Genomic DNA, 21,842 nt, shown 5'->3' with positions numbered 1-21,842 from the left:
CAGCAGGTCCAGTTCTTCAGCAGGTCCAGTTCTTCAGCAGGTCTAGTTCTTCAGCAGATCCAGTTCTTCAGAAGGTCCAGTTCTTCAGCAGGTCTAGTTCTTCAACAGGTCTAGTTCTACAGCAGGTCCAGTTCTTCAGCAGATCTAGTTCTTCAGAAGGTCCAGTTCTTCAGCAGGTCTAGTTCTACAGCAGGTCCATTTCTTCAGAAGGTCCAGTTCTTCAGCGGGTCTAGTTCTACAGCAGGTCCAGTTCTTCAGCAGGTCCAGTTCTTAAGCAGGTCTAGTTCTACAGAAGGTCTAGTTCTTCAGAAGGTCCAGTTCTTCAGCAGGTCTAGTTCTTCAGCAGGTCTAGTTCTACAGCAGGTCCAGTTCTTCAGCAGGTCCAGTTCTACAGCAGGTCCAGTTCTTCAGCAGGTCCAGTTCTTCAGCAGGTCTAGTTCTTCAGTAGGTCTAGTTCTTCAGCAGGTCTAGTTCTTCAATAGGTCCAGTTCTTCAGCAGGTCTAGTTCTTCAGTAGGTCTAGTTCTTCAGCAGGTCCAGTTCTTCAGCAGGTCTAGTTCTTCAGCAGGTCTAGTTCTACAGAAGGTCCAGTTCTTCAGCAGGTCTAGTCCTTCAGTAGGTCTAGTTCTTCAGAAGGTCCAGTTCTTCAGCAGGTCTAGTTCTTCAGCAGGTCTAGTTCTTCAGTAGGTCCAGTTCTTCAGCAGGTCCAGTTCTTCAGCAGGTCTAGTTCTTCAGTAGGTCTAGTTCTTCAGCAGGTCTAGTTCTACAGAAGGTCTAGTTCTTCAGCAGGTCTAGTTCTACAGAAGGTCTAGTTCTACAGAAGGTCCAGTTCTACAGAAGGTCTAGTTCTTCAGCAGGTCTAGTTCTACAGAAGGTCTAGTTCTACAGAAGGTCCAGTTCTACAGAAGGTCCAGTTCTACAGAAGGTCTAGTTCTTCAGCAGGTCTAGTTCTTCAGCAGGTCTAGTTCTACAGAAGGTCCAGTTCTACAGAAGGTCTAGTTCTTCAGCAGGTCTAGTTCTACAGAAGGTCTAGTTCTACAGAAGGTCTAGTTCTTCAGCAGGTCTAGTTCTACAGCAGGTCTAGTTCTTCAGCAGGTCTAGTTCTATAGAAGGTCCAGTTCTTCAGCAGGTCTAGTTCTTCAGTAGGTCCAGTTCTTCAGCAGGTCTAGTTCTACAGCAGGTCCAGTTCTTCAGCAGGTCTAGTTCTTCAGCAGGTTCAGTTCTTCAGCAGGTCTAGTTCTTCAGCAGGTCCAGTTCTTCAGCAGGTCTAGTTCTACAGCAGATCCAGTTCTTCAGCAGGTCTAGTTCTTCAGCAGGTCCAGTTCTTCAGCAGGTCCAGTTCTTCAGCAGGTCTAGTTCTTCAGCAGATCCAGTTCTTCAGAAGGTCCAGTTCTTCAGCAGGTCTAGTTCTTCAACAGGTCTAGTTCTACAGCAGGTCCAGTTCTTCAGCAGATCTAGTTCTTCAGAAGGTCCAGTTCTTCAGCAGGTCTAGTTCTACAGCAGGTCCATTTCTTCAGAAGGTCCAGTTCTTCAGTGGGTCTAGTTCTACAGCAGGTCCAGTTCTTCAGCAGGTCCAGTTCTTAAGCAGGTCTAGTTCTACAGAAGGTCTAGTTCTTCAGAAGGTCCAGTTCTTCAGCAGGTCTAGTTCTTCAGCAGGTCTAGTTCTACAGCAGGTCCAGTTCTTCAGCAGGTCCAGTTCTACAGCAGGTCCAGTTCTTCAGCAGGTCCAGTTCTTCAGCAGGTCTAGTTCTTCAGTAGGTCTAGTTCTTCAGCAGGTCTAGTTCTTCAATAGGTCCAGTTCTTCAGCAGGTCTAGTTCTTCAGTAGGTCTAGTTCTTCAGCAGGTCCAGTTCTTCAGCAGGTCTAGTTCTTCAGCAGGTCTAGTTCTACAGAAGGTCCAGTTCTTCAGCAGGTCTAGTCCTTCAGTAGGTCTAGTTCTTCAGAAGGTCCAGTTCTTCAGCAGGTCTAGTTCTTCAGCAGGTCTAGTTCTTCAGTAGGTCCAGTTCTTCAGCAGGTCTAGTTCTTCAGCAGTTCCAGTTCTTCAGCAGGTCTAGTTCTTCAGTAGGTCTAGTTCTTCAGCAGGTCTAGTTCTACAGAAGGTCTAGTTCTTCAGTAGGTCTAGTTCTACAGAAGGTCTAGTTCTACAGAAGGTCCAGTTCTACAGAAGGTCTAGTTCTTCAGCAGGTCTAGTTCTACAGAAGGTCTAGTTCTACAGAAGGTCCAGTTCTACAGAAGGTCTAGTTCTTCAGCAGGTCTAGTTCTTCAGCAGGTCTAGGTCTACAGAAGGTCCAGTTCTACAGAAGGTCTAGTTCTTCAGCAGGTCTAGTTCTACAGAAGGTCTAGTTCTACAGAAGGTCTAGTTCTTCAGCAGGTCTAGTTCTACAGCAGGTCTAGTTCTTCAGCAGGTCTAGTTCTACAGAAGGTCCAGTTCTTCAGCAGGTCTAGTTCTTCAGTAGGTCCAGTTCTTCAGCAGGTCTAGTTCTACAGCAGGTCCAGTTCTTCAGCAGGTCTAGTTCTTCAGCAGGTCCAGTTCTTCAGTAGGTCTAGTTCTTCAGAAGGTCCAGTTCTTCAGCAGGTCTAGTTCTTCAGAAGGTCCAGTTCTTCAGCAGGTCTAGTTCTACAGCAGGTCCAGTTCTTCAGAAGGTCCAGTTCTTCAGCAGGTCTAGTTCTGCAGCAGGTCCAGTTCGTCAGCAGGTCCAGTTCTACAGCAGGTCCAGTTCTTCAGCAGGTCCAGTTCTTCAGTAGGTCTAGTTCTTCAGCAGGTCTAGTTCTTCAGCAGGTCCAGTTCTTCAGCAGGTCTAGTTCTTCAGTAGGTCTAGTTCTTCAGAAGGTCCAGTTCTTCAGCAGGTCCAGTTCTTCAGCAGGTCTAGTTCTTCAGTAGGTCTAGTTCTTCAGCAGATCCAGTTCTTCAGCAGGTCCAGTTCTTCAGCAGGTCTAGTTCATCAGCAGGTCCAGTTCTTCAGCAGGTCTAGTTCTTCAGCAGATCCAGTTCTTCAGAAGGTCCAGTTCTTCAGCAGGTCTAGTTCTTAAACAGGTCTAGTTCTACAGCAGGTCCAGTTCTTCAGCAGGTCTAGTTCTTCAGAAGGTCCAGTTCTTCAGCAGGTCTAGTTCTACAGTAGGTCCATTTCTTCAGAAGGTCCAGTTCTTCAGCGGGTCTGGTTCTACAGCAGGTCCAGTTCTTCAGCAGGTCCAGTTCTTAAGCAGGTCTAGTTCTACAGAAGGTCTAGTTCTTCAGAAGGTCCAGTTCTTCAGCAGGTCTTGTTCTTCAGCAGGTCTAGTTCTTCAGTAGGTCTAGGTCATCAGCAGGTCCAGTTCTTCAGCAGGTGTAGTTCTTCAGCAGGTCCAGTTCTTCAGCAGGTCTAGTTCTTCAGCAGGTCTAGTTCTACCGAAGGTCCAGTTCTTCAGCAGGTCTAGTTCTACAGTAGGTCCAGTTCTTCAGAAGGTCTAGTTCTTCAGCAGGTCTAGTTCTACAGCAGGTCCAGTTCTTCAGCAGGTCTAGTTCTACAGCATGTCCAGTTCTTCAGCAGGTCCAGTTCTACAGCAGGTCCAGTTATTCAGCAGGACCAGTTCTACAGCAGGTCCAGTTCTTCAGCAGGTGTAATTCTTCAGTAGGTCTAGTCCTTCAGCAGGTCTAGTTCTTCAGCAGGTCCAGTTCTTCAGCAGGACTAGTTCTTCAGTAGGTCTAGTTCTTCAGCAGGTCCAGTTCTTCAGCAGGTCTAGTTCTTCAGCAGGTCCAGTTCTTCAGCAGGTCTAGTTCTTCAGCAGGTCTAGTTCTACAGAAGGTCCAGTTCTTCAGCAGGTATAGTTCTTCAGTAGGTCTAGTTCTTCAGCAGGTCCAGTTCTTCAGCAGGTCCAGTTCTTCAGAAGGTCCAGTTCTTCAGCAGGTCTAGTTCTACAGCGGGTCCAGTTCTTCAGCAGGTCTAGTTCTTCAGCAGGTCTAGTTCTACAGAAGGTCCAGTTCTACAGAAGGTCCAGTTCTTCAGCAGGTCTAGTTCTTCAGTAGATCTAGTTCTTCAGCAGGTCTAGTTCTTCAGCAGGTCCAGTTCTTCAGAAGGTCCAGTTCTTCAGCAGGTCTAGTTCTTCAGCAGGTCCAGTTCTTCAGAAGGTCCAGTTCTTCAGCAGGTCTAGTTCTTCAGAAGGTCCAGTTCTTCAGAAGGTCTAGTTCTACAGCAGGTCCAGTTCTTCAGAAGGTCCAGTTCTTCAGCAGGTCTAGTTCTACAGCAGGTCCAGTTCTTCAGAAGGTCCAGTTCTTCAGCACGTCTAGTTCTACAGCAGGTCCAGTTCTTCAGCAGGTCTAGTTCTTCAGCAGGTCCAGTTCTTCAGCAGGTCTAGTTCTTCAGCAGGTCTAGTTCTTCAGTAGGTCTAGTTCTTCAGAAGGTCCAGTTCTTCAGCACGTCTAGTTCTACAGCAGGTCCAGTTCTTCAGCAGGTCTAGTTCTTCAGCAGGTCCAGTTCTTCAGCAGGTCTAGTTCTTCAGCAGGTCTAGTTCTTCAGTAGGTCTAGTTCTTCAGCAGGTCTAGTTCTTCAGCAGGTCTAGTTCTACAGAAGGTCCAGTTCTTCAGCAGGTCTAGTTCTTCAGTAGGTCTAGTTCTTCAGCAGGTCCAGTTCTTCAGCAGGTCCAGTTCTTCAGCAGGTCTAGTTCTACAGAAGGTCTAGTTCTTCAGCAGGTCCAGTTCTTCAGCAGGTCTAGTTCTTCAGAAGGTCCAGTTCTTCAGCAGGTCTAGTTCTACAGCAGGTCCAGTTCTTCAGAAGGTCCAGTTCTTCAGCAGGTCTAGTTCTACAGCAGGTCCAGTTCGTCAGCAGGTCCAGTTCTACAGCAGGTCCAGTTCTTCAGCAGGTCCAGTTCTTCAGCAGGTCTAGTTCTTCAGTAGGTCTAGTTCTTCAGCAGGTCCAGTTCTTCAGCAGGTCTAGTTCTTCAGTAGGTCTAGTTCTTCAGCAGGTCCAGTTCATCAGCAGGTCTAGTTCTTCAGCAGGTCCAGTTCTTCAGCAGGTCTAGTTCTTCAGTAGGTCTAGTTCTTCAGCAGATCCAGTTCTTCAGCAGGTCTAGTTCTTCAGCAGGTCTAGTTCTACAGAAGGTCCAGTTCTTCAGCAGGTCTAGTTCTTCAGTAGGTCTAGTTCTTCAGCAGGTCCAGTTCTTCAGCAGGTCCAGTTCTTCAGAAGGTCCAGTTCTTCAGCAGGTCTAGTTCTACAGCGGGTCCAGTTCTTCAGCAGGTCTAGTTCTTCAGCAGGTCTAGTTCTACAGAAGGTCCAGTTCTACAGAAGGTCCAGTTCTTCAGCAGGTCTAGTTCTTCAGTAGATCTAGTTCTTCAGCAGGTCTAGTTCTTCAGCAGGTCCAGTTCTTCAGAAGGTCCAGTTCTTCAGCAGGTCTAGTTCTTCAGCAGGTCCAGTTCTTCAGAAGGTCCAGTTCTTCAGCAGGTCTAGTTCTTCAGAAGGTCCAGTTCTTCAGAAGGTCTAGTTCTACAGCAGGTCCAGTTCTTCAGAAGGTCCAGTTCTTCAGCAGGTCTAGTTCTACAGCAGGTCCAGTTCTTCAGAAGGTCCAGTTCTTCAGCACGTCTAGTTCTACAGCAGGTCCAGTTCTTCAGCAGGTCTAGTTCTTCAGCAGGTCCAGTTCTTCAGCAGGTCTAGTTCTTCAGCAGGTCTAGTTCTTCAGTAGGTCTAGTTCTTCAGAAGGTCCAGTTCTTCAGCAGGTCTAGTTCTTCAGCAGGTCCAGTTCTTCAGCAGGTCTAGTTCTTCAGCAGGTCCAGTTCTTCAGCAGGTCTAGTTCTTCAGCAGGTCTAGTTCTTCAGTAGGTCTAGTTCTTCAGCAGGTCTAGTTCTTCAGCAGGTCTAGTTCTACAGAAGGTCCAGTTCTTCAGCAGGTCTAGTTCTTCAGTAGGTCTAGTTCTTCAGCAGGTCCAGTTCTTCAGCAGGTCCAGTTCTTAAGCAGGTCTAGTTCTACAGAAGGTCTAGTTCTTCAGAAGGTCCAGTTCTTCAGCAGGTCTAGTTCTTCAGAAGGTCCAGTTCTTCAGCAGGTCTAGTTCTACAGCAGGTCCAGTTCTTCAGAAGGTCCAGTTCTTCAGCAGGTCTAGTTATACAGCAGGTCCAGTTCGTCAGCAGGTCCAGTTCTACAGCAGGTCCAGTTCTTCAGCAGGTCCAGTTCTTCAGCAGGTCTAGTTCTTCAGGAGGTCTAGTTCTTCAGCAGGTCTAGTTCTTCAGCAGGTCCAGTTCTTCAGCAGGTCTAGTTCTTCAGTAGGTCTAGTTCTTCAGCAGGTCCAGTTCTTCAGCAGGTCTAGTTCTTCAGCAGGTCCAGTTCTTCAGCAGGTCTAGTTCTTCAGTAGGTCTAGTTCTTCAGCAGATCCAGTTCTTCAGCAGGTCCAGTTCTTCAGCAGGTCTAGTTCTTCAGCAGGTCCAGTTCTTTAGCAGGTCTAGTTCTTCAGCAGATCCAGTTCTTCAGAAGGTCCAGTTCTTCAGCAGGTCTAGTTCTTCAGCGGGTCTAGTTCTACAGCAGGTCCAGTTCTTCAGCAGGTCCAGTTCTTAAGCAGGTCTAGTTCTACAGAAGGTCTAGTTCTTCAGCAGGTCCAGTTCTTCAGCAGGTGTAGTTCTTCAGCAGGTCCAGTTCTTCAGCAGGTCTAGTTCTTCAGCAGGTCTAGTTCTACCGAAGGTCCAGTTCTTCAGCAGGTCTAGTTCTACAGCAGGTCCAGTTCTTCAGAAGGTCCAGTTATTCAGCAGGTCTAGTTCTACAGCAGGTCCAGTTCTTCAGCAGGTCTAGTTCTACAGCATGTCCAGTTCTTCAGCAGGTCCAGTTCTACAGCAGGTCCAGTTATTCAGCAGGTCCAGTTCTACAGCAGGTCCAGTTCTTCAGCAGGTGTAATTCTTCAGTAGGTCTAGTTCTTCAGCAGGTCTAGTTCTTCAGCAGGTCCAGTTCTTCAGCAGGTCTAGTTCTTCAGTAGGTCTAGTTCTTCAGCAGGTCCAGTTCTTCAGCAGGTCCAGTTCTTCAGCAGGTCTAGTTCTTCAGTAGGTCTAGTTCTTCAGCAGATCCAGTTCTTCTGCAGGTCGAGTTCTTCAGCAGGTCTAGTTCTTCAGCAGGTCCAGTTCTTCAGCAGGTCTAGTTCTTCAGCAGGTCTAGTTCTTCAGAAGGTCCAGTTCTTCAGCAAGTCTACTTCTACAGCAGGTCCAGTTCTTCAGAAGGTCCAGTTCTTCAGCAGGTCTAGTTCTACAGCAGGTCCAGTTCTTCAGCAGGTCTAGTTCTTCAGTAGGTCCAGTTCTTCAGCAGGTCTAGTTCTACAGCAGGTCCAGTTCTTCAGCAGGTCCAGTTCTTCAGCAGGTCTAGTTCTTAAGCAGGTCCAGTTCTTCAGCAGGTCTAGTTCTTCAGTAGGTCTAGTTCTTCAGCAGGTCCAGTTCTTCAGCAGGTCCAGTTCTTCAGCAGGTGTAGTTCTTCAGTAAGGCCAGTTCTTCAGCAGGTCTAGTTCTTCAGCAGGTCCAGTTCTTCAGCAGGTCTAGTTCTTCAGCAGGTCCAGTTCTTCAGCAGGTCTAGTTCTTCAGCAGGTCTAGTTCTACAGAAGGTCCAGTTCTTCAGCAGGTCTAGTTCTTCAGTAGGTCTAGTTCTTCAGCAGGTCCAGTTGTTCAGCAGGTCCAGTTCTTCAGAAGGTCCAGTTCTTCAGCAGGTCTAGTTCTACAGCGGGTCCAGTTCTTCAGCAGGTCTAGTTCTTCAGCAGGTCTAGTTCTACAGAAGGTCCAGTTCTACAGAAGGTCCAGTTCTTCAGCAGGTCTAGTTCTTCAGTAGATCTAGTTCTTCAGCAGGTCTAGTTCTTCAGCAGGTCCAGTTCTTCAGAAGGTCCAGTTCTTCAGCAGGTCTAGTTCTTCAGCAGGTCCAGTTCTTCAGAAGGTCCAGTTCTTCAGCAGGTCTAGTTCTTCAGAAGGTCCAGTTCTTCAGAAGGTCTAGTTCTACAGCAGGTCCAGTTCTTCAGAAGGTCCAGTTCTTCAGCACGTCTAGTTCTACAGCAGGTCCAGTTCTTCAGCAGGTCTAGTTCTTCAGCAGGTCCAGTTCTTCAGCAGGTCTAGTTCTTCAGCAGGTCCAGTTCTTCAGCAGGTCTAGTTCTTCAGCAGGTCTAGTTCTATAGAAGGTCCAGTTCTTCAGCAGGTCTAGTTCTTCAGTAGGTCTAGTTCTTCAGCAGGTCCAGTTCTTCAGCAGGTCTAGTTCTTCAGCAGGTCCAGTTCTTCAGCAGGTCTAGTTCTTCAGCAGGTCTAGTTCTACAGAAGGTCCAGTTCTTCAGCAGGTCTAGTTCTTCAGTAGGTCTAGTTCTTCAGCAGGTCCAGTTGTTCAGCAGGTCCAGTTCTTCAGAAGGTCCAGTTCTTCAGCAGGTCTAGTTCTACAGCGGGTCCAGTTCTTCAGCAGGTCTAGTTCTTCAGCAGGTCTAGTTCTACAGAAGGTCCAGTTCTACAGAAGGTCCAGTTCTTCAGCAGGTCTAGTTCTTCAGTAGATCTAGTTCTTCAGCAGGTCTAGTTCTTCAGCAGGTCCAGTTCTTCAGAAGGTCCAGTTCTTCAGCAGGTCTAGTTCTTCAGCAGGTCCAGTTCTTCAGAAGGTCCAGTTCTTCAGCAGGTCTAGTTCTTCAGAAGGTCCAGTTCTTCAGAAGGTCTAGTTCTACAGCAGGTCCAGTTCTTCAGAAGGTCCAGTTCTTCAGCACGTCTAGTTCTACAGCAGGTCCAGTTCTTCAGCAGGTCTAGTTCTTCAGCAGGTCCAGTTCTTCAGCAGGTCTAGTTCTTCAGCAGGTCCAGTTCTTCAGCAGGTCTAGTTCTTCAGCAGGTCTAGTTCTATAGAAGGTCCAGTTCTTCAGCAGGTCTAGTTCTTCAGTAGGTCTAGTTCTTCAGCAGGTCCAGTTCTTCAGCAGGTCTAGTTCTTCAGCAGGTCCAGTTCTTCAGCAGGTCTAGTTCTTCAGTAGGTCTAGTTCTTCAGCAGATCCAGTTCTTCTGCAGGTCGAGTTCTTCAGCAGGTCTAGTTCTTCAGCAGGTCCAGTTCTTCAGCAGGTCTAGTTCTTCAGCAGGTCTAATTCTTCAGAAGGTCCAGTTCTTCAGCAGGTCTAGTTCTACAGCAGGTCCAGTTCTTCAGCAGGTCCAGTTCTTCAGCAGGTCTAGTTCTTAAGCAGGTCCAGTTCTTCAGCAGGTCTAGTTCTTCAGTAGGTCTAGTTCTTCAGCAGGTCCACTTCTTCAGCAGGTCCAGTTCTTCAGCAGGTGTAGTTCTTCAGTAAGGCCAGTTCTTCAGCAGGTCTAGTTCTTCAGCAGGTCCAGTTCTTCAGCAGGTCTAGTTCTTCAGCAGGTCCAGTTCTTCAGCAGGTCTAGTTCTTCAGCAGGTCTAGTTCTACAGAAGGTCCAGTTCTTCAGCAGGTCTAGTTCTTCAGTAGGTCTAGTTCTTCAGCAGGTCCAGTTCTTCAGCAGGTCCAGTTCTTCAGAAGGTCCAGTTCTTCAGCAGGTCTAGTTCTACAGCGGGTCCAGTTCTTCAGCAGGTCTAGTTCTTCAGCAGGTCTAGTTCTACAGAAGGTCCAGTTCTACAGAAGGTCCAGTTCTTCAGCAGGTCTAGTTCTTCAGTAGATCTAGTTCTTCAGCAGGTCTAGTTCTTCAGCAGGTCCAGTTCTTCAGAAGGTCCAGTTCTTCAGCAGGTCTAGTTCTTCAGCAGGTCCAGTTCTTCAGAAGGTCCAGTTCTTCAGCAGGTCTAGTTCTTCAGAAGGTCCAGTTCTTCAGAAGGTCTAGTTCTACAGCAGGTCCAGTTCTTCAGAAGGTCCAGTTCTTCAGCACGTCTAGTTCTACAGCAGGTCCAGTTCTTCAGCAGGTCTAGTTCTTCAGCAGGTCCAGTTCTTCAGCAGGTCTAGTTCTTCAGCAGGTCCAGTTCTTCAGCAGGTCTAGTTCTTCAGCAGGTCTAGTTCTATAGAAGGTCCAGTTCTTCAGCAGGTCTAGTTCTTCAGTAGGTCTAGTTCTTCAGCAGGTCCAGTTCTTCAGCAGGTCTAGTTCTTCAGCAGGTCTTGTTCTTCAGTAGGTCCAGTTCTTCGGCAGGTCTAGTTCTTCAGCAGGTCCAGTTCTTCAGCAGGTCTAGTTCTTCAGTAGGTCTAGTTCTTCAGCAGGTCTAGTTCTACAGAAGGTCTAGTTCTTCAGCAGGTCTAGTTCTACAGAAGGTCTAGTTTTTCAGAAGGTCCAGTTCTACAGAAGGTCTAGTTCTACAGAAGGTCTAGTTCTACAGAAGGTCCAGTTCTACAGAAGGTCCAGTTCTACAGAAGGTCTAGTTCTTCAGCAGGTCTAGTTCTTCAGCAGGTCTAGTTCTACAGAAGGTCCAGTTCTACAGAAGGTCTAGTTCTTCAGCAGGTCTAGTTCTACAGAAGGTCTAGTTCTACAGAAGGTCTAGTTCTTCAGCAGGTCTTGTTCTACAGAAGGTCTAGTTCTACAGAAGGCCTAGTTCTTCAGCAGGTCTAGTTCTATAGAAGGTCTAGTTCTACAGAAGGTCTAGTTCTTCAGCAGGTCTAGTTCTTCAGAAGGTCTAGTTCTTCAGCAGGTCTAGTTCTACAGAAGGTCCAGTTCTTCAGCAGGTCTAGTTCTACAGCAGGTCCAGTTCTTCAGAAGGTCCAGTTCTTCAGCAGGTCTAGTTCTTCAGTAGGTCCAGTTCTTCAGCAGGTCTAGTTCTACAGCAGGTCCAGTTCTTCAGCAGGTCCAGTTCTTCAGCAGGTCTAGTTCTTAAGCAGGTCCAGTTCTTCAGCAGGTCTAGTTCTTCAGTAGGTCTAGTTCTTCAGCAGGTCCACTTCTTCAGCAGGTCCAGTTCTTCAGCAGGTGTAGTTCTTCAGTAAGGCCAGTTCTTCAGCAGGTCTAGTTCTTCAGCAGGTCCAGTTCTTCAGCAGGTCTAGTTCTTCAGCAGGTCCAGTTCTTCAGCAGGTCTAGTTCTTCAGCAGGTCTAGTTCTACAGAAGGTCCAGTTCTTCAGCAGGTCTAGTTCTTCAGTAGGTCTAGTTCTTCAGCAGGTCCAGTTCTTCAGCAGGTCCAGTTCTTCAGAAGGTCCAGTTCTTCAGCAGGTCTAGTTCTACAGCGGGTCCAGTTCTTCAGCAGGTCTAGTTCTTCAGCAGGTCTAGTTCTACAGAAGGTCCAGTTCTACAGAAGGTCCAGTTCTTCAGCAGGTCTAGTTCTTCAGTAGATCTAGTTCTTCAGCAGGTCTAGTTCTTCAGCAGGTCCAGTTCTTCAGAAGGTCCAGTTCTTCAGCAGGTCTAGTTCTTCAGCAGGTCCAGTTCTTCAGAAGGTCCAGTTCTTCAGCAGGTCTAGTTCTTCAGAAGGTCCAGTTCTTCAGAAGGTCTAGTTCTACAGCAGGTCCAGTTCTTCAGAAGGTCCAGTTCTTCAGCACGTCTAGTTCTACAGCAGGTCCAGTTCTTCAGCAGGTCTAGTTCTTCAGCAGGTCCAGTTCTTCAGCAGGTCTAGTTCTTCAGCAGGTCCAGTTCTTCAGCAGGTCTAGTTCTTCAGCAGGTCTAGTTCTATAGAAGGTCCAGTTCTTCAGCAGGTCTAGTTCTTCAGTAGGTCTAGTTCTTCAGCAGGTCCAGTTCTTCAGCAGGTCTAGTTCTTCAGCAGGTCTTGTTCTTCAGTAGGTCCAGTTCTTCGGCAGGTCTAGTTCTTCAGCAGGTCCAGTTCTTCAGCAGGTCTAGTTCTTCAGTAGGTCTAGTTCTTCAGCAGGTCTAGTTCTACAGAAGGTCTAGTTCTTCAGCAGGTCTAGTTCTACAGAAGGTCTAGTTTTACAGAAGGTCCAGTTCTACAGAAGGTCTAGTTCTACAGAAGGTCTAGTTCTACAGAAGGTCCAGTTCTACAGAAGGTCTAGTTCTTCAGCAGGTCTAGTTCTTCAGCAGGTCTAGTTCTACAGAAGGTCCAGTTCTACAGAAGGTCTAGTTCTTCAGCAGGTCTAGTTCTACAGAAGGTCTAGTTCTACAGAAGGTCTAGTTCTTCAGCAGGTCTTGTTCTACAGAAGGTCTAGTTCTACAGAAGGCCTAGTTCTTCAGCAGGTCTAGTTCTATAGAAGGTCTAGTTCTACAGAAGGTCTAGTTCTTCAGCAGGTCTAGTTCTACAGAAGGTCTAGTTCTTCAGCAGGTCTAGTTCTACAGAAGGTCCAGTTCTACAGAAGGTCCAGTTCTACAGAAGGTCTAGTTCTTCAGCAGGTCTAGTTCTACAGAAGGTCTAGTTCTAAAGACGGTCCAGTTCTACAGAAGGTCCAGTTCTACAGAAGGTCCTGTTCTTCAGCAGGTCTAGTTCTTCAGCAGGTCTAGTTCTACAGAAGGTCCAGTTCTACAGAAGGTCTAGTTCTTCAGCAGGTCTAATTCTACAGAAGGTCTAGTTCTTCAGCAGGTCTAGTTCTTCAGAAGGTCCAGTTCTTCAGCAAGTCTAGTTCTACAGCAGGTCCAGTTCTTCAGAAGGTCCAGTTCTTCAGCAGGTCTAGTTCTACAGCAGGTCCAGTTCTTCAGCAGGTCCAGTTCTTCAGCAGGTCTAGTTCTTCAGTAGGTCCAGTTCTTCAGCAGGTCTAGTTCTACAGCAGGTCCAGTTCTTCAGCAGGTCCAGTTCTTCAGCAGGTCTAGTTCTTCAGCAGGTCCAGTCCTTCAGCAGGTCTAGTTCTTCAGTAGGTCTAGTTCTTCAGCAGGTCCAGTTCTTCAGCAGGTCCAGTTCTTCAGCAGGTGTAGTTCTTCAGTAAGGCCAGTTCTTCAGCAGGTCCAGTTCTTCAGCAGGTCCAGTTCTTCAGCAGGTCTAGTTCTTCAGCAGGTCTAGTTCTTCAGCAGGTCCAGTTCTTCAGCAGGTCTAGTTCTTCAGCAGGTCTAGTTCTACAGAAGGTCTAGTTCTACAGAAGGTCCAATTCTACAGAAGGTCTAGTTCTACAGAAGGTCTAGTTCTACAGAAGGTCCAGTTCTACAGAAGGTCCAGTTCTACAGAAGGTCTAGTTCTTCAGCAGGTCTAGTTCTTCAGCAGGTCTAGTTCTACAGAAGGTCCAGTTCTACAGAAGGTCTAGTTCTTCAGCAGGTCTAGTTCTACAGAAGGTCTAGTTCTACAGAAGGTCTAGTTCTTCAGCAGGTCTTGTTCTACAGAAGGTCTAGTTCTACAGAAGGCCTAGTTCTCCAGCAGGTCTAGTTCTATAGAAGGTCTAGTTCTACAGAAGGTCTAGTTCTTCAGCAGGTCTAGTTCTACAGAAGGTCTAGTTCTTCAGCAGGTCTAGTTCTACAGAAGGTCCAGTTCTACAGAAGGTCCAGTTCTACAGAAGGTCTAGTTCTTCAGCAGGTCTAGTTCTACAGAAGGTCTAGTTCTACAGAAGGTCCAGTTCTACAGAAGGTCCAGTTCTACAGAAGGTCTTGTTCTTCAGCAGGTCTAGTTCTTCAGCAGGTCTAGTTCTACAGAAGGTCCAGTTCTACAGAAGGTCTAGTTCTTCAGCAGGTCTAATTCTACAGAAGGTCTAGTTCTTCAGCAGGTCTAGTTCTTCAGAAGGTCCAGTTCTTCAGCAAGTCTAGTTCTACAGCAGGTCCAGTTCTTCAGAAGGTCCAGTTCTTCAGCAGGTCTAGTTCTACAGCAGGTCCAGTTCTTCAGCAGGTCCAGTTCTTCAGCAGGTCTAGTTCTTCAGTAGGTCCAGTTCTTCAGCAGGTCTAGTTCTACAGCAGGTCCAGTTCTTCAGCAGGTCCAGTTCTTCAGCAGGTCTAGTTCTTCAGCAGGTCCAGTCCTTCAGCAGGTCTAGTTCTTCAGTAGGTCTAGTTCTTCAGCAGGTCCAGTTCTTCAGCAGGTCCAGTTCTTCAGCAGGTGTAGTTCTTCAGTAAGGCCAGTTCTTCAGCAGGTCCAGTTCTTCAGCAGGTCCAGTTCTTCAGCAGGTCTAGTTCTTCAGCAGGTCTAGTTCTTCAGCAAGTCCAGTTCTTCAGCAGGTCTAGTTCTTCAGCAGGTCTAGTTCTACAGAAGGTCCAGTTCTTCAGCAGGTCTAGTTCTTCAGTAGGTCTAGTTCTTCAGCAGGTCCAGCTCTTCAGCAGGTCCAGTTCTTCAGAAGGTCCAGTTCTTCAGCAGGTCTAGTTCTACAGCGGGTCCAGTTCTTCAGCAGGTCTAGTTCTTCAGCAGGTCTAGTTCTACAGAAGGTCCAGTTCTACAGAAGGTCCAGTTCTTCAGCAGGTCTAGTTCTTCAGTAGATCTAGTTCTTCAGCAGGTCTAGTTCTTCAGCAGGTCCAGTTCTTCAGAAGGTCCAGTTCTTCAGCAGGTCTAGTTCTTCAGCAGGTCTAGTTCTACAGCAGGTCCAGTTCTTCAGAAGGTCCAGTTGTTCAGCACGTCTAGTTCTACAGCAGGTCCAGTTCTTCAGCAGGTCTAGTTCTTCAGCAGGTCCAGTTCTTCAGCAGGTCTAGTTCTTCAGTAGGTCTAGTTCTTTAGCAGGTCTAGTTCTTCAGCAGGTCCAGTTCTTCAGCAGGTCTAGTTCTTCAGCAGGTCTAGTTCTACAGAAGGTCCAGTTCTTCAGCAGGTCTAGTTCTTCAGTAGGTCTAGTTCTTCAGAAGGTCCAGTTCTTCAGCAGGTCTAGTTCTTCAGCAGGTCTAGTTCTTCAGTAGGTCTAGTTCTTCAGCAGGTCTAGTTCTTCAGCAGGTCCAGTTCTTCAGCAGGTCTAGTTCTTCACTAGGTCTAGTTCTTCAGCAGGTCTAGTTCTACAGAAGGTCTAGTTCTTCAGCAGGTCTAGTTCTACAGAAGGTCTAGTTCTACAGAAGGTCCAGTTCTACAGAAGGTCTAGTTCTACAGAAGTTCCAGTTCTACAGAAGGTCCAGTTCTACAGAAGGTCTAGTTCTTCAGCAGGTCTAGTTCTACAGAAGGTCTAGTTCTTCAGTAGGTCTAGTTCTACAGAAGGTCTAGTTCTTCAGCAGGTCTAGTTCTACAGAAGGTCCAGTTCTACAGAAGGTCCAGTTCTACAGAAGGTCTAGTTCTTCAGCAGGTCTAGTTCTACAGAAGGTCTAGTTCTACAGAAGGTCCAGTTCTACAGAAGGTCCAGTTCTACAGAAGGTCTTGTTCTTCAGCAGGTCTAGTTCTTCCGCAGGTCTAGTTCTACAGAAGGTCCAGTTCTACAGAAGGTCTAGTTCTTCAGCAGGTCTAATTCTACAGAAGGTGTAGTTCTACAGAAGGTCTAGTTCTATAGAAGGTCCAGTTCTACAGAAGGTCCAGTTCTACAGAAGGTCTAGTTCTTCAGCAGGTCTAGTTCTACAGAAGGTCTAGTTCTACAGAAGGTCCAGTTCTACAGAAGGTCCAGTTCTACAGAAGGTCTAGTTCTTCAGCACGTCTAGTTCTTCAGCAGGTCTAGTTCTACAGAAGGTCCAGTTCTACAGAAGGTCTAGTTCTACAGAAGGTCTAGTTCTTCAGCAGGTCTAGTTCTTCAGCAGGTCTAGTTCTACAGAAGGTCTAGTTCTTCAGCAGGTCTAGTTCTACAGAAGGTCTAGTTCTACAGAAGGTCCAGTTCTACAGAAGGTCCAGTTCTACAGAAGGTCTAGTTCTACAGAAGGTCTAGTTCTTCAGCAGGTCTAGTTCTACAGAAGGTCCAGTTCTACAGAAGGTCCAGTTCTACAGAGGGTCTAGTTCTTCAGCAGGTCCAGTTCTTCAGCAGGTCTAGTTCTACAGAAGGTCTAGTTCTACAGAAGGTCCAGTTCTACAGAAGGTCCAGTTCTACAGAAGGTCCAGTTCTACAGAAGGTCTAGTTCTTCAGCAGGTCTAATTCTACAGAAGGTCTAGTTCTTCAGCAGGTCTAGTTCTTCAGAAGGTCCAGTTCTTCAGCAAGTCTAGTTCTACAGCGGGTCCAGTTCTTCAGAAGGTCCAGTTCTTCAGCAGGTCTAGTTCTACAGCAGGTCCAGTTCTTCAGCAGGTCCAGTTCTTCAGCAGGTCTAGTTCTTCAGTAGGTCCAGTTCTTCAGCCGGTCTAGTTCTACAGCAGGTCCAGTTCTTCAGCAGGTCCAGTTCTTCAGCAGGTCTAGTTCTTCAGCAGGTCCAGTCCTTCAGCAGGTCTAGTTCTTCAGTAGGTCTAGTTCTTCAGCAGGTACAGTTCTTCAGCAGGTCCAGTTCTTCAGCAGGTGTAGTTCTTCAGTAAGGCCAGTTCTTCCGCAGGTCCAGTTCTTCAGCAGGTCCAGTTCTTCAGCAGGTCTAGCTCTTCAGCAGGTCTAGTTCTTCAGCAGGTCCAGTTCTTCAGCAGGTCTAGTTCTACAGAAGGTCTAGTTCTACAGAAGGTCCAATTCTACAGAAGGTCTAGTTCTATAGAAGGTCTAGTTCTACAGAAGGTCTAGTTCTTCAGCAGGTCTAGTTCTACAGAAGGTCTAGTTCTTCAGCAGGTCTAGTTCTACAGAAGGTCCAGTTCTACAGAAGGTCCAGTTCTACAGAAGGTCTAGTTCTTCAGCAGGTCTAGTTCTACAGAAGGTCTAGTTCTACAGAAGGTCCAGTTCTACAGAAGGTCCAGTTCTACAGAAGGTCTTGTTCTTCAGCAGGTCTAGTTCTTCAGCAGGTCTAGTTCTACAGAAGGTCCAGTTCTACAGAAGGTCTAGTTCTTCAGCAGGTCTAATTCTACAGTAGGTCTAGTTCTTCAGCAGGTCTAGTTCTTCAGAAGGTCCAGTTCTTCAGCAAGTCTAGTTCTTCAGCAGGTCCAGTTCTTCAGAAGGTCCAGTTCTTCAGCAGGTCTAGTTCTACAGCAGGTCCAGTTCTTCAGCAGGTCCAGTTCTTCAGCAGGTCTAGTTCTTCAGTAGGTCCAGTTCTTCAGCAGGTCTAGTTCTACAGCAGGTCCAGTTCTTCAGCAGGTCCAGTTCTTCAGCAGGTCTAGTTCTTCAGCAGGTCCAGTCCTTCAGCAGGTCTAGTTCTTCAGTAGGTCTAGTTCTTCAGCAGGTCCAGTTCTTCAGCAGGTCCAGTTCTTCAGCAGGTGTAGTTCTTCAGTAAGGCCAGTTCTTCAGCAGGTCCAGTTCTTCAGCAGGTCCAGTTCTTCAGCAGGTCTAGTTCTTCAGCAGGTCTAGTTCTTCAGCAGGTCCAGTTCTTCAGCAGGTCTAGTTCTTCAGCAGGTCTAGTTCTACAGAAGGTCCAGTTCTTCAGCAGGTCTAGTTCTTCAGTAGGTCTAGTTCTTCAGCAGGTCCAGTTCTTCAGCAGGTCCAGTTCTTCAGAAGGTCCAGTTCTTCAGCAGGTCTAGTTCTACAGCGGGTCCAGTTCTTCAGCAGGTCTAGTTCTTCAGCAGGTCTAGTTCTACAGAAGGTCCAGTTCTACAGAAGGTCCAGTTCTTCAGCAGGTCTAGTTCTTCAGTAGATCTAGTTCTTCAGCAGGTCTAGTTCTTCAGCAGGTCCAGTTCTTCAGAAGGTCCAGTTCTTCAGCAGGTCTAGTTCTTCAGCAGGTCTAGTTCTACAGCAGGTCCAGTTCTTCAGAAGGTCCAGTTCTTCAGCACGTCTAGTTCTACAGCAGGTCCAGTTCTTCAGCAGGTCTAGTTCTTCAGCAGGTCCAGTTCTTCAGCAGGTCAAGTTCTTCAGCAGGTCTAGTTCTTCAGTAGGTCTAGTTCTTCAGCAGGTCCAGTTCTACAGAAGGTCCAGTTCTACAGAGGGTCTAGTTCTTCAGCAGGTCTAGTTCTACAGAAGGTCCAGTTCTTCAGCAGGTCTAGTTCTTCAGTAGGTCTAGTTCTTCAGAAGGTCCAGTTCTTCAGCAGGTCTAGTTCTTCAGCAGGTCTAGTTCTTCAGTAGGTCCAGTTCTTCAGCAGGTCTAGTTCTTCAGCAGGTCCAGTTCTTCAGCAGGTCTAGTTCTTCAGTAGGTCTAGTTCTTCAGCAGGTCTAGTTCTACAGAAGGTCTAGTTCTTCAGCAGGTCTAGTTCTACAGAAGGTCTAGTTCTACAGAAGGTCCAGTTCTACAGAAGGTCTAGTTCTACAGAAGGTCTAGTTCTACAGAAGGTCCAGTTCTACAGAAGGTCCAGTTCTACAGAAGGTCTAGTTCTTCAGCAGGTCTAGTTCTACAGAAGGTCTAGTTCTTCAGTAGGTCTAGTTCTACAGAAGGTCTAGTTCTTCAGCAGGTCTAGTTCTACAGAAGGTCCAGTTCTACAGAAGGTCCAGTTCTACAGAAGGTCTAGTTCTTCAGCAGGTCTAGTTCTACAGAAGGTCTAGTTCTACAGAAGGTCCAGTTCTACAGAAGGTCCAGTTCTACAGAAGGTCTTGTTCTTCAGCAGGTCTAGTTCTTCAGCAGGTCTAGTTCTACAGAAGGTCCAGTTCTACAGAAGGTCTAGTTCTTCAGCAGGTCTAATTCTACAGAAGGTCTAGTTCTTCAGCAGGTCTAGTTCTACAGAAGGTCTAGTTCTACAGAAGGTCCAGTTCTACAGAAGGTCCAGTTCTACAGAAGGTCTTGTTCTTCAGCAGGTCTAGTTCTTCAGCAGGTCTAGTTCTACAGAAGGTCCAGTTCTACAGAAGGTCTAGTTCTTCAGCAGGTCTAGTTCTACAGAAGGTCTAGTTCTACAGAAGGTCCAGTTCTACAGAAGGTCCAGTTCTACAGAAGGTTTAGTTCTTCAGCAGGTCTAGTTCTACAGAAGGTCCAGTTCTACAGAAGGTCCAGTTCTACAGAGGGTCTAGTTCTTCAGCAGGTCCAGTTCTTCAGCAGGTCTAGTTCTACAGAAGGTCTAGTTCTACAGAAGGTCCAGTTCTACAGAAGGTCCAGTTCTACAGAAGGTCCAGTTCTACAGAAGGTCTTGTTCTTCAGCAGGTCTAGTTCTACAGAGGGTCTAGTTCTTCAGCAGGTCCAGTTCTTCAGCAGGTCTAGTTCTACAGAAGGTCTAGTTCTACAGAAGGTCTAGTTCTTCAGCAGGTCCAGTTCTTCAGCAGGTCTAGTTCTACAGAAGGTCTAGTTCTACAGAAGGTCCAGTTCTACAGAAGGTCCAGTTCTACAGAAGGTCTAGTTCTTCAGCGACACTTTCTGAAACTGGAAAAAAAAAACCAAAAAAAAAAACTCTTTTATACATACTCTCAACACTGGGTGCTCAGTCCTATTTTAACACACAAACTCTCATATTTGCTCTTTTAACATCAACCTGAATGTGAGTTTTTAGAGTTTACTCAGCCTGGGTTGGAAATTACTCCGACTATGTTTTCTTTTTTGTTTTTACTTTAGATATTTAAGCTTCCTGTTCATGGAGACTTGGGGAAAAGGCAAAGAAAGACAAAAACTACCTGAGGATGCTGCGGTTAGTAAGCCGTGATGAGACACAACAGAGGCAACCTTTCATTTGATTTCACTCACATGTCATGATAAGAATCACCACTTCTGAACAGAACTGTCTTTTAATGAACTAAATGCCACACATAGTGGTAATAATTAAGAGAAAATATAAATACCACCTGCTTGTTTGCGCAGTAGTCTGTAAAGTCTTTTATATTAATATGATTTTGTCTTTGAATTATTTAAAATAAATAAATAAATAAATAAATGAATAAAATAAAATAAAATAAAATAAAATAAAATAAAATAAAATAATAATAATAATAGGTTCTCGATCCCTCCTACAGTCCCAAACCTCCAAATTTCTTAATTATAAACATTGGTAAAAGGGAATCTTTTCACCTTTAAAATCCTTATTGCTAACAGCTTATTATTATTGTATCATTACTATTATTGAATATCTGCACCTCTTTTCATTAATCAGGTCTATGTTTAACTCTGGTTCTAGGAATTGATCCAGATTTTTAAGTGTTCAGTCAGTTTTAAATCAAACATCAGAAAAAATGTTGAGAAACTTCTTTATTAGACTTTACAGAACAGGATGGGGAAACATGGAGCTTCAATCCAACGATCACAGCTTTATCTATGCATAGCCTACAGACATCTCTGGAGATAGTAACGATGATTATCAACAATAATCGATTATGAGCCCTCTCTTTATATTCAGCATCATTCTTCAACCCAGACATGTTTCTGGCTTTCCTTTGACCCTGGTGCGTTCAGATCAAACCCCAGTTATCCGATGAGTTCATGATGGTGCAGAAAAATGTAAAATCTGGGTGGAAAAAATGGAGCTTTTATGGTTTACAGAAATGACACTTGATTATTTTCTTGAAAGCTCCCTGGAAGTCTTTGTTGAAGTACGCGTAAATGATGGGGTTGAGCAGGGAGTTGGAGTAGCCCAGCCAGTTTATGACATCCACCAGCCAGCCAGGCATGTAGCACGACTCCTGGCAAAAAGGCATGACGAGGGCCACGATGAAGAAGGGCAGCCAGCAGAAGATGAAGGTTCCCATGATGATTCCCAGAGTCTTCACAGCTTTGCGCTCCCGTGCCAGCGCGATCTTCCTCTTCGCCTCGGACGCTTTCTCGTGCTTGCTCTCTAACGGCGGCGCGGAGCTGGGGGTGTTGGGCAGCGGCAGGTTCCCCTTGGAGTTGCTGTGGACCTCGATGATCTCCAGAGACTCGCCGTCCTCCGCGTGCTTGACCGCGCCGTTGACGTTCGGCAGCGGCTGGGGCTCCACGCTCCTCTTCCAGCTCTTCCCTTGCGTCTCTCCGTGAGGCCGTTTGTGGAACAACGCCGGAGACAACGCCAAACAGGAGTCTGACACTTTCTTTTTCTCCGTTTTACGCACAGTCCTTCTGATCCGGAACCGAGCTGCTTTGAATATCCTTCCATATAAAACCAGCATTAAAATCAACGGGATGTAAAAAGCCCCGAATGTGGAGTATATTGTGTACCAGGGGTCTTGCCTGATCTTGCACTGCTTGGGATTCGCCCTGTCCTGTGCCATACTGCTGGGCTGCGAGCGCATGACCAGCATGGGCGGCACCGAGATGGAGAACCCGACCAGCCAAGTGGCACTGATCAGAACCGCGGCTCTCCTCGGTGTCCTCTTTTTCATGTAGTCTATGGGCTCCGTGATCGCCCAGTATCTGTCCAGGGCGATGGCGCACAGGTGCAGGATGGAGGACGTGCAGCACAGCACATCCAGTGAGATGAAGATGTCGCACGGAACCTCTCCAAGAGTCCATCTGTTCAAGACCTGGTAAAGCGCGGCCATGGGGAGCACCAGCACCGACACCATCAGGTCGGTGACGGCCAGAGAACCGATCAGGAAGTTGGCCACGTTCTGAAGAGAGCGCTCCAGCGCGATGGCTGCGACCACGCACGCGTTGCCAAAGATTGCGCACAGGATGAGCGCGCCGAGCAGGAACGATGTGACCACCTGGTAGCTCAGCTTCACCTCCTCGTCCTCGGATGTAAGGGGGTTGATGGTTGCGTTGTCAAACTCTGGCCAGGCTGTCGTGTTGTTCACTGGTTCCATCTTTGGTTAACTTTTTGGATTTAGAGAGATTCGGTTATTCCGCGGAGAACCCGGTGCGCATCACGCGGTGCCGCCTTGTGAGGTGCATAGCGGGGCTGCTGAGAGGTGCAGAGAAGCTCTGAACTGTAAGTCTCGGCTGCTGACGGAGAATGATGGTGTGTATTTATACCAGTGATGGAAAATGCGTCATTTGTCTGTGATGTTGTTAAAGAGTGATGGCTGCGTTGGTCTTGACTGTTTAATCTGCAGCTCAAGCAACAAAGATGTGGCACCGAGACAAATACTAATTTTGATCTTATTCTTTGGGTTATTCTTTAATTTGCAAGCCTAGTGATGAGTTTGGGCTTTAATCTGTATGAATTATTTTGTTTATTATAGTTTAAATGGAAACATATTGGAGGTTTGCTGTTGAAAGTTTTTCTTTTTCATTTTATTTGTCACAAATCAAAGGGAATGTTTTAGCTGAGGGCTGAATCAAAGAAAAGTTTGTACATTTTCCTTTAGTTTTATTAGCTAGTAAGAGTTTCAGCACCCTGGTCAGGTCCGTGCATGACCTCGCGGCTTCACGGCAGCGACACTGCCACCTAGCGGTAGCCTGCTGCCACGACA

The 21,842-nt window shown here is 46.8% G+C and overlaps 1 protein-coding gene across 1 annotated transcript; it reads right to left on the bottom strand.

Moving 5' to 3' along the window:
* Positions 1-19,982: 19,982 nt before the first annotated feature.
* On the bottom strand, positions 19,983-21,233 carry htr1ab (5-hydroxytryptamine (serotonin) receptor 1A b; the record flags this gene model as incomplete). Its single annotated transcript, XM_079256387.1, has 1 exon — positions 19,983-21,233. The coding sequence occupies one exon, from the start codon at positions 21,231-21,233 to the stop codon at positions 19,983-19,985; it is 1,251 nt and encodes a 416-aa protein (XP_079112513.1).
* Positions 21,234-21,842: the final 609 nt, after the last annotated feature.

This window comes from Telmatherina bonti, assembly GCF_933228915.1.
Source record: "Telmatherina bonti genome assembly, chromosome: 17".
NCBI classification, from domain to species: Eukaryota; Metazoa; Chordata; class Actinopteri; order Atheriniformes; family Telmatherinidae; genus Telmatherina; species Telmatherina bonti.
This window is presented reverse-complemented; position numbering and strand designations above follow the sequence as displayed.